This window comes from Planococcus citri, chromosome 4, assembly GCF_950023065.1.
Source record: "Planococcus citri chromosome 4, ihPlaCitr1.1, whole genome shotgun sequence".
Lineage (NCBI taxonomy): Eukaryota > Metazoa > Arthropoda > Insecta > Hemiptera > Pseudococcidae > Planococcus > Planococcus citri.
The window spans coordinates 25,018,623-25,035,023 of record NC_088680.1 but is presented as its reverse complement, the minus strand read 5'-3'; the positions used below and the strand labels follow the sequence as shown (position 1 = coordinate 25,035,023).

At 32.2% G+C, this 16,401-nt stretch overlaps 2 protein-coding genes across 3 annotated transcripts in view; both read right to left on the bottom strand.

The window, feature by feature from the left end:
- Positions 1-16,401, bottom strand: part of LOC135846071 (zinc finger protein 184-like) — a 107,142-nt gene that overhangs the window by 67,389 nt on the left and 23,352 nt on the right. The gene's annotated exons all lie outside the window — the stretch shown is intronic.
- The window catches only part of LOC135846076 (lipase member H-like), a 36,197-nt gene continuing 33,828 nt past the window's right edge, over positions 14,033-16,401 (bottom strand). For both annotated transcript variants that reach the window (XM_065365070.1, XM_065365069.1), the window contains exons 7-8: positions 14,893-14,953; positions 14,033-14,407 (exon numbers count right to left, since the gene is read on the bottom strand). In XM_065365070.1, the coding sequence (XP_065221142.1) occupies positions 14,896-14,953 (58 nt within the window). In that variant the 3' untranslated portion in view covers positions 14,033-14,407; positions 14,893-14,895. The remainder of the gene's footprint in view (positions 14,408-14,892; positions 14,954-16,401) is intronic.

Here is a 16,401-nt window from a genome sequence, read left to right as displayed (position 1 = left end):
TGTTCTGTGTGACTGACGTTGAGATCAACATTCGGCAACCATGCTTAAGATTTGGCACTTCACCTTCACCTCATAATAAACTTTTTCAAAAGGGGGTGGGAAAGAGGAGGGTGAAGGGAGAGTGATGTTCATGAATAATCCTTGAAAACAAACAATAAAAATTACTTAACGTTTTTAAAAAAAAATTATACCTAATAATAATATCAGAACATTCAAAATTTTTATGAAGAGGAGGGAATCGAAAAAAAATCTAAAATCAGTTATTTCTAAATAAAAAAAACTGAAAGTTTTAAATTACATAGTAGGTAATAATACCTACAATCTACTCAAAATTAAACATCAAGAATTTTTGCCTTGAACGTCGTGATTTTGAGTTGGAACTTATGCAAAATAAAAATGAGTAAAAAAATAAAAATAAAAGAAGTCACATTATCGTGATAATCTTGATCTTTTTGTTTTTCTCTCTCCTGCAATTTGTGCAAAGATAATGATTTTTGTGATCTTTGATTCAAACCATGGTTTCGCCATCAGAATTGTAAGTTTTGAAGTTTACGACAGTCTTTCTAGACATCTATGTTAGTTTTGAATGGAGATCCTAATTTTTGATCACTCTCTCCCCCCCCCTTGATAGCATCATAATTATGATTTCAAACTTCTGAATTAGGATTATATGTACCTAAATGTTCACCCAAATTTACGCATAAATATGTAGAACGTCTTGCAAAATTTACTCAATTTTTTTGTGTAAGTAACTGCTTAAAATTGCAAAAGAAGATTTTTTAAATAAAAATACAAAATTACGTTTTTATTAAAATTGAGTACCTAAACTTCAAACGCCAAAATCACGAAAAATTAAGTAAAATTGAATTTAAATTTTAAAAACAACGAAAAAATTTATTGTAAAATGGCATTAAAATTGGGTGATAAATAGAGCAAAAATTGTCAAAATCACACGAATTATTAGCTAAAAATAGGTATAAAAAAGCTGTTGTTAAATGATGTGAAAATGGTCGACTATCGGTAAAATTCGAACAAAAAACACCCTCGAAATTTTATAATAAATTGATCGATATTGACGAAATGTTTTTTTTCAAATTCAATCAATATTTTTTTTTCTGTTTTCCTCTTAAAATAAAAATAAATTTCGATTTTTTAAAAAGATAAATTCTTAATTCTCCGAATCTTTTGACAAATTTCATCTCAGCACGTTAATTTTTGAATGGAGTCACTTCGGACATCCACAATATTTCAAAATTAAGTCAGAGGGGTAAATAAATACTCAATGAATGTGTTTCATTTCATTACGAACAAAACAGTTCTTGTATAAATCACAGAAAATGGACTTACTTATCAATCATATTTTCTTACTTTTAGGACAACAATTATTATTTGTACTCACCTGAAACAAAGAAACAAAATAAGCAATATGTTAGTGATTAGTGCATTTCATCACACACGTGATAAGGGAGCCTTATAATGTTATAAATCATGAAGTCTCCAGTGCCCCCCTCTCCATTACGTACCAATAATCCAAAAACGCGCACCTGCCATTTGGATGGGGAGGGGGGTGGACAAAGTGTAATCTGGGAGAACAAAATTCTCTAATTTGAGTTCATTTGATTAGCATTGAGTATGAGTAAAGATTCTCAACAACGACAGACTATAGAAAAATAATACATAAAAAATGATTTTTTTGAGAGAGGGAGGGGAGGAGGAGAGGTAGTCTTTGTGAGTTTTTTGAAAAATCAATGTAAGAAATCGAGACACCCAAAATACGGGTAGGTTTCAATCCTTCTCCTGCACCCTTCCTTCTTCCCTGATTACGTAAAAAAAAAATATTCGAGGGAATTAAATTTTATCAAGTCACGAACTTATCAACGAATAAGAATTCTAATGAGTTCTTTAACCAACCATGTAATATGAACGATGTTCTCTTACAAAAAGAAATGCATCGACCCGAAAAAATAATCTATTTAGTTCGTCGATTGATGGGTATGAATTCAGTTCATGGTCAGTAGAATTTAACCCCTTCCTTTCCTCGCAAAAAAGTCCCTAAGCCCATTACTCTTGATCAAATTTTCGAAAAAATAATTCAAGATATTCGCTAACACCCTCCCTCCACCCAGGGACGAACTTGAGGTTTCATAAAGGCGAGGGGAGGGGAGGGGTGCGTCCAAAAATTTGCCGATTGGTTTTTTCGGTTCCGAAATTTTAAAATTTGAATGATGATTTTTTTAGAGATTCCAAGTTTGAAAAAAAACAAACAAGCCCCAAATGAACTGAGGGCAGAATTTTTCCAAAATTTGTATTCTGATAGGTAATAGAGCAGATTAATACCTAATACTAGATGAAAAATGAAAGTAAATCTTACGTTATCTCCGTTTTTGAGAAGCTCTTGCATCAACGAATTGAACATAATTCAATACGAACAATTTTTTAAAAATAGGTACTCAAAACCAATAAGTAGGTAAAAGTACTCGACATGAAATCGAAACAGAAAATACGAGTAAGGTACTCGTAATATTCTAACACAAAAACTGACAAGATGTTTACACATGGAAGCTCGGAAGGATACTGATCTGACATATGACCAAATGTATTCTATTCTATATCTTGATGTATTGTCAAATATTACACCATTTAGGCACGATTTCGGTAATAAAAACGTATAGGTCTAGGCGCAAAAAAAAAGGGGGAGCTGGCGAAGCAGAGAAAAAGCATATATAGGACTATAGCAAGCGGTCTGTACCGTTAGCACGCACCAGAGCCATAAAAGTAATTAGGAAGAATTCGTCTATTCTCATTTTCATAAAAGCCTCATCTGTTTACGAAGGGTTCGTCCCGATGGAAAGAATGAAAAGAGATCGTAAAAAGTCAAGTCTTGGACCATCCGATCGAATGGTTGAATATGGTAGATCCCTTCGATCTCGTATTATCAATGAGGAGGAAGTAAACTGCTCCACAGCCACAGTGATGATAGTGCTCCATTTTATCGCGATCGCACCTTTGGGCCCCTCGTCCTTGGTCAATGGACACGGTATGAGTCGTTTGATGAAGCAAACCATAACCGATGGGGTAAAGTTTCATACATTATTCGCACTGTTGAATGTAGATTATATACCGAGATAAGAGGTGCAAAAGGGTTAACTTTTTACATTCGAGGCTTCAAAAACTTCAAAGTACGAGTATACCAACAGTAAACACTTGAAAGTTGACTTAAACTTAAGTCCCGTAATCGTTGACATGGCGGCTGACAGCCGCCGCGGCGGCTCTCAGCCGCCATGTCTACAACTGCGGGGGAATTTTTTCAAAAAAATTCAGGCTGGCGGCTGTCAGCCGCCATGTCAACGATTACGTGTAAACAAACTACATGATACGATGTAAAAAATCGTGAAACGTCATAAAGGGATAGATTCGATGAAATTCGATTATCGAGTATAGAATCTGGCCTTGATATGGTACGAAATCCGAAAAATATGTAATCGCATTACGTAGTATGCGTTTATGTATCGAGAACGTCAAATATTTACCTACATTGGCGCTCGCACTCATCTGTCTCTAGAAATCGAAGTTTTCTCGCAGATATCGAACAAGGAAAACAGCTACCTGTTACTGTAGGAATCGAACGAATTCCATCTGCGAGCGATTTGATTTCAGAGGAATATTTTAAATTCGAGAAAATTATGAAACACCATAAACCGTTTCGATCCATGAAAATTAATCAGTAAGGTTAGTTTCGTGATTCGGATATTAGGATTACGTAACGTATCTTAAAAGATTTATTTATCGTAAAGAAATAATTTTACCCCTGAATTACTAAAACATCACGTATTTGGAGGAATATTTTTCAGCATTCTTTGTCACACCCTCTTCAAGGGGCAATTAAAATTTTTTAACTGAAAAAAACTGACAAAAAAGCGAAAAAACAAACAAAAACTATTCAAAGAATTCAAATTACTCGTAAAGCTTTCTTGACGGATTAATGCAAACAAATGTTTTCAAAATTTTTCAAAATTTTCAAAATTCAATTCAAAAATAAAATAGCAAAATTAAGCAAAAAAAGGATCATGTTCTTTGAAAACGATTCAAAACACGAAACACTGAAACTTTTAAAAAATAAATTCAAAAAAAATATTGAAAAAATAAAAATGTTTTTTAATGAATAAATTCAACTTACAAAGATCAAAGTGGAAGAAGGTAAAAAACCACATTCTTTCACAAAACACTCGAAACGCTTGGAATTCGAAATTTAACAAAAACGACTCGAAACGAAAATTACAAGAATCCAAAAAGAAACGTTTGAAAGCAACTTTAAAGCTTATTAAACATCCGAAGAAGACTAACTTTCAGTAGAATTTTGTACGATGGTGGTCATACGCATTGATTTTCCATTGACTGGAAGGGAGAATTTCCAGACGTCGATGGCACGACGCGACGCAATGGCGCCAGACCCTTGATCATTTAAAAGACTGCGGGGAAGCATACGAGTAGTTTTAAGTTATTGCAGTTCTGCAAGTTTATGTCCTAACAGTAATTACTGGTAAAGCGTCATATAGGCATAATCCGTTGTGAAGAATAAGATATGACAATAAGAGGGAAGGTTGTAGGGTTAGAACAGAACGCTGATACTGAAGTTTAAGATTAAAGTGAATCGTAGAATGAATATTATGAATAGGGCTAGGATTTTTACGATAATGCTTTTTTTTGTAGCAACACCCTATACGGCATAAATATATTTTCTTTGCGTTTCATTCCATTCTGAGACAAATGGTGAAAGTTGATAGTGCTATTTTTTGCTTTTTTTTGGGTGTAAATGCTTTAAAATGCTTATTTTGGGCCGAAAAGGCGGAAATTTTGCCTTTTTGGAGCTTTTTTTCGTCGTTAGCGCTTTTTTTGGTGAAAAATTGGTAAAATTGAAGAAATTAGTTCCAAAAATACAAAAACTTATCAACTTTTTGCGCATTTTTGAAAAAAAATAATTGTTGAAAAAAGATCAGTTCAAAAAAATAAGGGAGGAAAAGGAAAAACTGAAAAATAACAAATTCAGTTTTCATTTTTCAAATTTTAGTTTATTTTTATTTTTTTTTAATTTTTTGTTTCAGTTTTTTCCTTTTTTTTTCATTTTCTTCTTTTCCTTTTGGTCCAAAGTGTACATATATTTAATGGAGGTATCTTGCTGGGTTTAAAAATCCTAACCCTAATAATGAATATTATACATAAAACGGGAAAGAGGGAAAAATCAATATAATTTGACAGAAAGCTCGTAAAATAAGATTTATAATATTGCTGAAATTGGTAACCGTAAATGCAGCCGTTTTCGGATGCATTAGGAGAAGGAAAAATAAAAAGAAGGGTGAAGGGATCGAAGGAACGTATGATACAGATTGATTGAGCAGCATAAGATATTTGAACGAAAAAAATCTCGGGGGATTTTGACCACATTCGATGTACTGAAGACCTACATTTTCAGTTGAAAGTCTCCCAGTGGAAAGGAGATGTCAGTCCTCGGCAAGGGGGCATTTTCGAAAAATTGTATACGTAGTTTTTTCAATCTACTCTCTGTCCAACCTTTTTCAAAAAAAAAAAAAAAAAAATCTGCCATGTTTTCTACCGAATTGAACCAATTTTTTAGTATCTTCCTTACATTCATATAAAATTTTGTAATTTTTGGACAATACAAATAGGTAAGTGGGAAACTTTGGGTACCTGGATGAGCATTATGATCTTTGGGTCATTTTCAATAGCCAATTAATAGAGTTCCAATAGCTATTGAAAATGCGCCTTTAAAAAAATGTTGTATTATTTAAAGGGGGTTTGTTGACTTTTACGAGGTAATAAAATCACTTAAAGTGAGGTTTGATGGAGAAAAAGCGGAGCTATTCATTGCTATCGGCACGCGAACAGCAATCACGTTGATCAAAAAGTCGTAAAATTTGATAATAAAGAGATCTAGGTATTCGTGATTTTATCATGTTTAGCAGATGTTCCCGATTTTCTAGTGAAATTTTTATAGTTAACGGTAAAAATCAAAAAGAGTCGTAAAAAGTCAAATACCTATTTATTTATAATAAAAAATTCAGCCAAAGCTTTATTTAATCAAATTTTGATTATTTGAGTTAACAATGAGAGGCTCATCATCCGAGGTTTTGGGGCAGGTGTTCATATACCACTAAAAATAACAGGGGTTACTTGGTTCCTACCTAAATAAGTAGGTAACCAATACTCCGTAATATTATGAAACACTCTGCACTACATTTGGGCGATTCGTTGATCGTTGACTTGGGTATAATTGGCATCAAAATCCAAAACCAGTTTCAGGGTTTCACTGAGTGGTTGAAAATGTTTACTTCGCTATCGAAAACTATCGTTTTTGTAATCGGGGAAATATTTTCAAAATGTACACAGCGATGCCAATTTTTCTGGTCATTATTGCAAAATTCAAAAACTCAGAAAAACTATTAATAGAAAAGCTCCTCAATTTTTTTTGGTATTTTAAAATTGGCAATAATGACCAGAAAATTAGCACCACCGTATTCCAAAATATTCCCCCAGTTTCAGAAATGATACATTTCGATATTTTGGCTCAATTAATACGAAATATTTGAGAGGAAAATTGCCAATTTTCACTCGCTCAGTAGAATCCTAGAAGTGGTCTTGGATTTTGATAACAATTGACGATGGCCTAGGACGACGTAGAATTTCAAACACCATTTTTGGCAAAAAAAAAAGTGAGTAGGGGGGCGAAAAATCTGCAAATTTTTCGAAAATGCCTTCTCTCTGAGGCCCCAATGTTTTCTGAAAAGTCATCTTCGGAGTTTAATTTTTTAAAAAGTAACATTCAACTCGAAATAAAGCTTTCACTGAAATTTCTGAACTTAAACACAATTTTCAAAGTAAAAATTTCAAAAATTTCGAGCTTCTTATTAAAAATTTCAGTTCAACTTTCACTCACAAAGGAGCTTTTAGCTATTAAATTCCGAGAAAAATGAAAAGAAATCGAGTGAATGGAAAATTTATACCTTTACCTACCCTAATATTCCCAACATGGATTAAAATTTACAGAATGAATTAAGCTAAATTTTAAATTGAGCAATAAAAAGAAATTCAATTAAAATTCAAAAAAATGAATGAGTAAAAGGGTAATTCTCAAAAATTTGGCAAATTTCAATATATTTTTATTTTTTACCCTCAACCTCATTTTTGGTATTGGTCTCAATCAACCCCCCTTAGGTAGTGGGAGAGAAGGTTTTAAGACTTCTTAAAGACACGACAAGGAAAAAATTATGCAGGGAAAATGTGAGAAAATCTCGAAAAAAAGGGCATTGGAAAATATCATTCGATGAAATTTCTTGTATCAATGTAACCCCTTAAATATTTGTATACTTGTTTTTGGACAGAAAGCCGAACATTATCGCGAAAATATTGAGACACGACTATGGAAGTTGAATTTGAGACATGTAAAAATTTCGCATGTATGTATTTCGATTTTTTTACGAGCTAAATTAATTGGCATTCGTCTTTTGAAATGTGGATAGCACTCTTATCAATCATTCGAATCGGTGTGACCATTTTATCCACATAAAAAAATATTTTTAAACTGGTAAAAAAAAATCTGAAAAATGAACACGGCGAAGGACATTAAAGTCGGGGACAGACTTTGAACCCCCTGTAAAGTTATTTAATAAACGTTTTGAGTTCAACTGATAGCGTCAAAATGTAGAAAATTTCATGTAGAACAATTTTGTATCCTTTGGTTTTTTTGATAAAATGCATATTTGTATCATAAAAACGGGATTGAAAAAAAAAACCTGTGCTCGGACAGGACACGACTAGGAACTTTTGGCCATTCAAGCGATTCCAGGTGGGGAGGGGGAGGGGGTCTAAGCATGTTTAAATAGTTAAATAGATCCCCCGGTGGTATTGAATCAAGTTCTGAAAAAAAAATCACATATCTTGTATACTTTTGAAGAAATTGCTAGAAATTGTCTTGGGACAGAAATTTGCCAAATTTTTGAGAATTACCCAAAAACAGATTGAAAAAGATCCTTTAAAAATATTGTATTAAATCAGTCACAAATAATCAAAGAAATAATAAAGTCAAAAAGCAAAGATTTCGAGAAAACCAGATTCGAGAGACTTGAGTAACTTGAAAAAGAACAAAATTTCAATTTTCACGACTCGAATGACCAATCAACCATAAGGGTTGATTCTCGCGATCATAAAAGTCCTACATATCTACATTATATTCATTCAGAGTAGGTACAAGTAGGTATTAAAACACCTGGATGAATCATGTTGACCAATTTAAAACAGATTACAATATAAAGCACCATTGTAAATTTATCAATCCACTTTTGTAACTTTTTATCTCCTCGAACACGTACCTAAACCGCGCATACGCGGTTAAATTTTACAACCCTCTGCATATCTGGTTCATGAGCATAAGGACATAAAGTACAGATTTTTATATCGTGCCCGTATCATTCAAGTTTCGTGATAATCATACGAGTAATAAACCTGGACCCCGCAAACCTATTTAGTTTATCCTTTTGTTATTTCTTTATGTTTTCATGATTTTTCAATCGACCCTAATCACTCGCGTGCTAGCTCCCTCTTACCTCTATACCTAGCAACCTTCGTATAAAGATATTTACGACATCGTAAATGTCAATTAAGCGAGTATTCTTCGGATACATTTTTGGATCATTTTAATAGTACTGAATCATCTGCCAACGAACAAACTAGTGCATGCATGGAAGGGTACCTTTATACCTACTGAAAATTACATTAACATAGAAGGGGTCGAGAGACTTCAAAAGATATAGACTACCATAGACTGTTTTAACATTTAGTACTTTGGTCTAATTAGCACCCTCGGAGGCCTCGGATATTCTCTAACTGCAGTTCGCTCGTATAGAAATACCAAACGAAAACCAAAGCCTACACAAGAAATTGGAATTCATCGGCAACAGACGAAGATCAACATCTTAATATTTATCTTATTTAATACGTATAGTCAACTCCTTTAGCGGTATACGAACACCTGTGTAAGCTGAGGACATTAGATGAGCATCTCCTGGATTCTCAGACTATAAAACAAACACACGGAAAAACTTATCTGGCGCATTACTCAATTATAAGGAGCTAAGCTGAAGACGAGGGACTTGAACAGACGGTTTGGGGTATTTTTTTTCAACTACCTATGTACATCGGCATATTATTTTACTTCAAAGACTACAGATTCTGATTTATACACTCTTTTTCTCCCTCTGAATATTTACGATTTTTTCCATTAGTTTTAATTTTGACTCCCTGGGGCACCCAAAGGAGAGGTCAATGGTTCCCAAAATAGCGCGATTCAATTTTTTAAATATAATTTGTAAAATACCTATAGAAAAATTAATAGACAAGTTTGGATCAAATTTAGGTTAATGGTGTAGTTGGACATCTTCAATGATACTCTACTCATCGAAAATCATTTTTCATCATTTTTGAAGGTTTTTTACAAGTACATACAAAAAATTCTGAAAAAAATGAAGGTACTCAAACTCGAAAAATATATCTACGAAAAATTGAAAAAAATTGTATAACCCGTTCTATGATACCTGGAGAGTTAATTTCTTTTTTAAATCGACACCTTAACGTCTGCAGAATATAGAAAAAATATAATATTATGTACATACATCCCAAAAAATGTTGAAATCAAAGGGCCCAAATTTCGAGTTGAAATGGGCTGTTTTTGCTGTTTTTTGATAATTTTTAAATACGAGATCAAAAACGAAAAAAACAATAAATGTGGTTAATGTCTCATCTTAAAGAGCATTAAATTTTGAACATTTTTCTCACTTACTTTACCTCTTTAGGGATCTTAGTTTTTGAGCTATTTTAAATCCAAATTTTGAACTTCGGTTACAAAGTGTTAAATTAGGTATCTCGAAAACTAAACATACAAGATGGGTAATGCAAGCGAGGGAAACGGTTAAAATTTCATGCTCTTCTTTAAAATGGTGTGGACTGTTGATCGAAAAATTGATTAGATCGTTCGATTTTGATGGAATCTGTGTCAAATTCATTGTTTAGTTCGTCTATTCAGTACTTCAATTGGATACATGGGTTGTTCGGGGGTGACAACTATGAGCAGTGAGACGAGGTAGGTAACATTCTGTTTGCAATAATATGCATAGAGGCGACATAGCGTCGGACCTGCGTTTTGTCAACGTTACCTCGGACCAGCTCACCCTCTAACCAGTTCTTCTCAATCATTTCATGAATCACATTTTACCAAAGGAAAAAAAATCATCTTTTGTTGAGAGGTCGTAGGCCTTACACAAAATTGTAAGAACTTCGAGGAATTGGTCTTTTAAAAGGAAACCATTTCACATGAACAAGTATCATCTCGTAAAAAAATACAGTGTACATAAAGTAAGTATTTTTTCTTTTTTGTAAAGATAGACTAAGGATGAATGGTGACTATTTATAATAGGTACCTGTAGCGTGAATGATTACTCATTTCGAAGAATTTGTTCAAAGATGTAAAAATGACCTGTATACCAGATTTCTACCTGTGCAAAAAAATGCCCTTTTATTTGTCCTTTTAAAAATCGAGGTTTTGGAGTGAAAGAATCGTGTACATGTCCGCCTTTTCAAGAAGATGCGTTCGAATAAAATTCTTAAAATTCTCCCATAAATAATTTTCGGCAATATCTAACATCCCTGCAAGTTTGAAAAAAATCCATCAGCAACTTCCACAGAGAAATTTTCAACTGAAATTGCAATTTCGCCTCTTTTAGAGGTATGGCCTTAGGTGGGAATCTAAAAATGTTATCACAGGTGTTCTTTTAGAACATGAGGAACAAGTTCCACTTAATTGGTTTGAAAATCCGAGGATAGGGTCAAATCACCTACTGTTTGGAAACCCTATGTGTATGTATAATAACAAATTACACTTATTACGATTGTAAGGGCGTAAATTCCCAATACACCAACCTTTTTCATAGCATAACCAAAATGCCTAATTTTACATTGGTCTTATGGGACAAACTTTAATACGCTGTTTGGATTAACTGACTTCCTTCATCGTCACAAAACTCACGTTTTATTTGTAAATTTCGTTGTTTTCATAACATTATCGATTATCGTCGTCGATGTTTTTCTGCACCAGTGTAGCATGAATAATTTCGCGAAAATTTCGTTATTTTTCATCATAATTATTTCGGGCTGATGAATCATCAAAAGGAAATTCGCGAATCGAACGGGCTTATTTGAAAACTGGAAATTAAAGAAGCGAATACAAGACCAATTCAATATGAAGACAAAAATATAATATAAGTACATACACATAGCGTGAAATTTTACACGATTGTTTTGAAATGAAACAACTTTCGCGAAGAAAGCACACGAGAAGACTGACTTTTTGTTTAATAAATATTTTGGAAAAAGGGAGGGAAATAAAAAGTAGCAATATTAGGTGTCTTATGCGATTGTACGAAAATCTCGTCTAACAGTTGCACCTGCTCTACCACTGTTGGAGTTTTCGAAAGGACCCTCCTTCGTCCTTTACCCGGATTTAAATCCTCAACATGAAATCGTAATCTTTTATCCTTATATAAAAACACATTCTCACAGCAAAAATATTTCATCAACAATGCCTATAGAGAACTCTTTCTTTTCATTTTTACTACTCACCCTTAATAGTAAAAGAGGGTGCAACTTTCAATTCATCGAATTCCTATGGATACATAATTCAACGGTGATATCATTCAAAAGACGCCAGCATAGCTCATCATCACTCATGTGTAGTCGTCATGATTCACAAGGTATTCTAACGCCACCAAAACAGGTTGCAAACAACATTCAGTAAAAAAAAAGGCGGGAAAAAGCAGCAACCACCTGCTTTTGAAATTCCGGAAACAAAACAGAACGAAAAAAGGAAGAGAAAGGCGAAAAAAAGTACAACTGAAAACCTCGATTTTCTAATTTAAAAACGCGCTTTCTCTCTAACATTCGTAAAAATTATCACGTTTGAAAATTTTCTGAACAGAATATAGTATTTTTTTTAAAACCAGAAAATGAATTTGAAATTTGATCAACATCGAAGGAAAAGGGTACGAGCTTTTCCCTGTCTTTTCACTCGATCTAGATTTTTTGAGCAGCAAATTTTAATTTATACTGCATGTGTAGTTCAACAGCTATACAATGGTTTTTTTTACGTACACCCCCCCTCCCTCATCATCAATTGAAAATGCATAAAAAATTGGAATTTTTTTCAAGTTTTATTGCTTCAACTCGTTTTTTGAACCCTTCTTACTTTTGTTTGGATTTTTAAGTACAGCTTGAATGGTTTGTCCATGGTCATAATAATGCATCTTTTTGTTTTAAAAAATCAAATAGGTTGCATATCTTTTCTTTAGTAGGAATAATGGAACTGGTCCATTGAACAAATCTTCTTCAACTTGCAACAAGTTAAAGAAGTAGCATAATGCGACGCCTGATCTCAGACTCATAGCAACGTATCATGCACTCTTTGGGAAATCAACTCACACCAAACATTTCTCAAAAATTATAATTTTACGTATTTCTTCAATTTTTAAAATTTGAAACTTTTTAAAGCATGTTGAAAAATAAATTGAAAATATAGTAATTTGATATTTTACTCATTCACTTGATTTTTCAAAACTTCTGTCCCATGAAAAAGTAGAAAAAAATTGACCTAAGCAAATAACCTTCTTTTTCTATTTTCGTCCATTTTTCATTAATTTAGATCTATCCAATTAGGTAGGTACTTAATTCTTATGTGTCTTGCCTGAGACTAAAATTTAAAAAGTCGATTTGTGGATTTTTTTTTAAATTGCGAATCCACCAAAATTTGGTGTTGATTAATTTTTCGATTCGAGTCTCCGGCAAAAAGCTGCCAGGATAAAATTTGTTCATTTTTCGAAGTAATATTCATTTTTCCAATTTCTCAACCATTTTTTGAAACCTTAAATTTGCAAATTGGACAAAAAATTTTAAAAATGGCATCTTGATTTTGTTTATTCTTTGGAATGGGAGAACCAACTTCCACGATCAAAAGTGAATTTCGACTTTTTACAAGTAGAATAATTAAATTCGTTCCTTTAATTTTGAAGATAGGCAACACCTCTATCCATCTTTTCTCTATGTTGTAACCGGTTACATCCAAATCTAAAACATTTTCAAACCTTCCCCGGGCACCCTGTAGTTCTCCATAACTTCCGAATATTAATTTTATAAAATTTAGTGGTTCTTAATTATTTATCAAAAATCTATATAAGTATACCTATTATTAAAAAATCTTTGAAAAAATCAATAATGAAAAAAAAAAACAAAAATAGAAATTGTAGAAACTTGAAAATTGATTACTTCCTACACATAATTTTTTTGAGCGTCAGAAAAAAACAACAGCTACTATCACAGGAAGCTAGAACCACTCTTCACTTCCTCGAGCTTGAGCTATCAATTCGATCACGAGGTGAAAATAAATTTATCGAAAAAAATTTCAATTCTTACAGCTCAAAAGTTACCATCTTAGATTTTTTTCCATCACATTTTTTTTCTTCAAAAATTTGCATCACATACCTTTGTGTCTCGACATTCAAAATCAATCAAATCATCGCTGAAAAAAGGACAATACTTGACCAAAAAAAAAAAAAAATCAAATACAAATTGTACATACAAACTTTACAAGACCGATAAAACAATCATCATAATAAAATGAATATTTGATCAACCACATCGAAACATAGATACTGAACAGCTGGCTTGTAAATTAAAAAATGTTCAAGATATTTGTTTCGAATAATTAATACTTGTAGATTGAGTCATACGTATGTAAACTACATCTAAACATAGACACTGAACAGCTAGCTTGTAAATTGAAAAGATATTTGTTTCGAATAATTGATCGATTGAGTCATACCCGTGTAACATTTACACAAGTTGAATCATCATATTCAATTCATCAATTAATGAATAAATAGGTACGATTTTGTCACATCAATAAAACAAATCGAGATTTTAGGAAAAAAAATAATAAAAAAACAACAACATATATTGCATAAATAAAGCGTTCAACGATTACTATAAGTATAGACCTTAAAACTAGATAATTTGATTTTAAAATGAAAGTATCTACTTACATGACACAATTCATACAAATAACATAGCAAAAAAAAGAAATGAAATGAAAAATATAAATAATACACATGATCAATCATAGAATATATGCAAAAAGAAAAAAAAACATCAAATAAGTACAAAAAAAATGGTAATCCAACAATTGAGCTGCATTATTAATTGATTCGTCGCTGAATAATGGAACGTGTTTCGAAAAAAAAGAGAGAACGCCTACTCCACTTCAGCATATTATGTTTGCCAGTAAAGTAAATGTCTGGGAAGATCAACGAATAGGTAAATTAATTATTCTATTCAATTACGGTTGAAATTTTGCCATGCGAATAAAAACTACTCGTAATAGAAGCTGTACAATGTACCTAGACCTACGTATTTACATGTACCTAGGCATACTTTTTTGTTATTGTGTGTACATTTTAGCGCAGTCTCACATTTCAGGATTTAATTATCATTAGATGAACTATAATCCAATATACGAGTAAAGTGCATTTTGAAAGGGAAAAAAGGGAGTTACACTGTGCATAATATGCATTATGTTATAATTAAATAAAGCAGATTCATCAGGTGGATAGCTACCAACACCAAATCACTTGAGAAAAATACCCATCACTCTTACTAACGAGAGAAAAATAAAGAACTACGAGTATTTTTTAAAGAACAGCAGAAATGCAGCATTAGGTATTAGCTTCACTCTTATTTATAGTTATTTTCAATAAAAATACGAAAATAATGTTTTCTTACCGTTTAATCAAAAGGACATTTTTTGTTATCCATCATTCTCAGACAGAAAATACCTCGAGCACTGAAATATTAGAAACGTATTCAATATTATTCCACAGTCAGTAGAGGAAAATATACAAATATTTTAAAACTTTGAAAAATTGCAGTTTTAAAAAACCCCATCGATTCTACTTAATTTCAATCTAAATTGAAGAATTAAAATCAACCAATCAAAAATTGGTTTTTGAAGGAAAAAAACGTTATTTTGGTTAGGTAATTATTTTAATAAAAACAAAGACGTAGGTAAGTACTTAAAAGATTGATCATGCGATCGAAATTGAATTTGGAAATGAATCAACGTTTTTCGATCAAATTATCGATTATGATCAAATTTTGATCGGAAAACCTATTTTCAAAGCTTAAATGTCAAATTTTCATTCCAGCATATTGAAAATCGCAAATAAATCGAGTTTTTGGGTTCGATTGATCAACTTTTGATCCGGAAGTACTTACCTATTTATGTATTTTTGGGACTAAAATTGATTATTCATTCGATCATATGGGATGGAAAATCGTAAATAAATCGATTTTTGATAATGATCGATTTCATCTTGAACAAAGTAGGTATGCAAAAGAAACAAATTCAATTTTTTAATATTTAAAAAAAGCTATGGAGGCCATTTCAGTGACTTTTTGACTTTGCTCCTATTTTCGGAAACTACCTATTTCAGAAAAGGAAAAGGTCATACTGACATCCTGAAAAAATCGAAAAATTGACTAATTAGCCTACTTCCAAAGTTACTCGATCTTCCAGGAATTCTATTGAAAACACGAGAAAAACATTTACAAGGTAGGAGGGAGCACAACTTTTACTCCAACTGTTCTGGGCACAATTCTCCAAAATCCATCCTGTCCATTCAAATCGAGTCACATTTTTTACTTATTTTTTTTCTCAAAAAACTGTTGCCGAAGAAAACTATAGAATACCTAATCAAAAAGCAACCAAAAAAAAAAAACAACAAAACGCGAGCAAAACGTTTAAATGGAGAAACAAAATCAAAAAAATTCAAAACATTACACGTTTTGGTTTATAATTTTAAAAAGTAAAATATTTTGAAACTTCATGAAAAATCAATAATTTATGTCAATTTTTGGCAAAAGGACAGCTATTTTTAAAAATTTAGTTCAAAACTCCTGAGGATTTTTTTTACAATGTTTGACAAAAAGCAAGACCTTCGACTTAAAAATTACAGCAAAAATGAGGACTTTTTGAAAATTATTGGCGAAAGTGATACTTTTTGGCAATGGTCGGAAAAAAGCGAAACTTTTGAGCAATTTGTGAGGGAAAAAATTTGAAAAGCAAAATATTTTACAACTTGAGCAAAAATCAGCAATTTTTTAAATTAGTGGCAAAGAAATCGCCTTTTTTCGAAAAAGAGGAATTTTTTACTTTGTACCTAATTTGATTTGTGGTAACTGCAAAAAATCGATACTTATTAGTTGCTAAAAAGCTAGAATTTTTGGCATTGT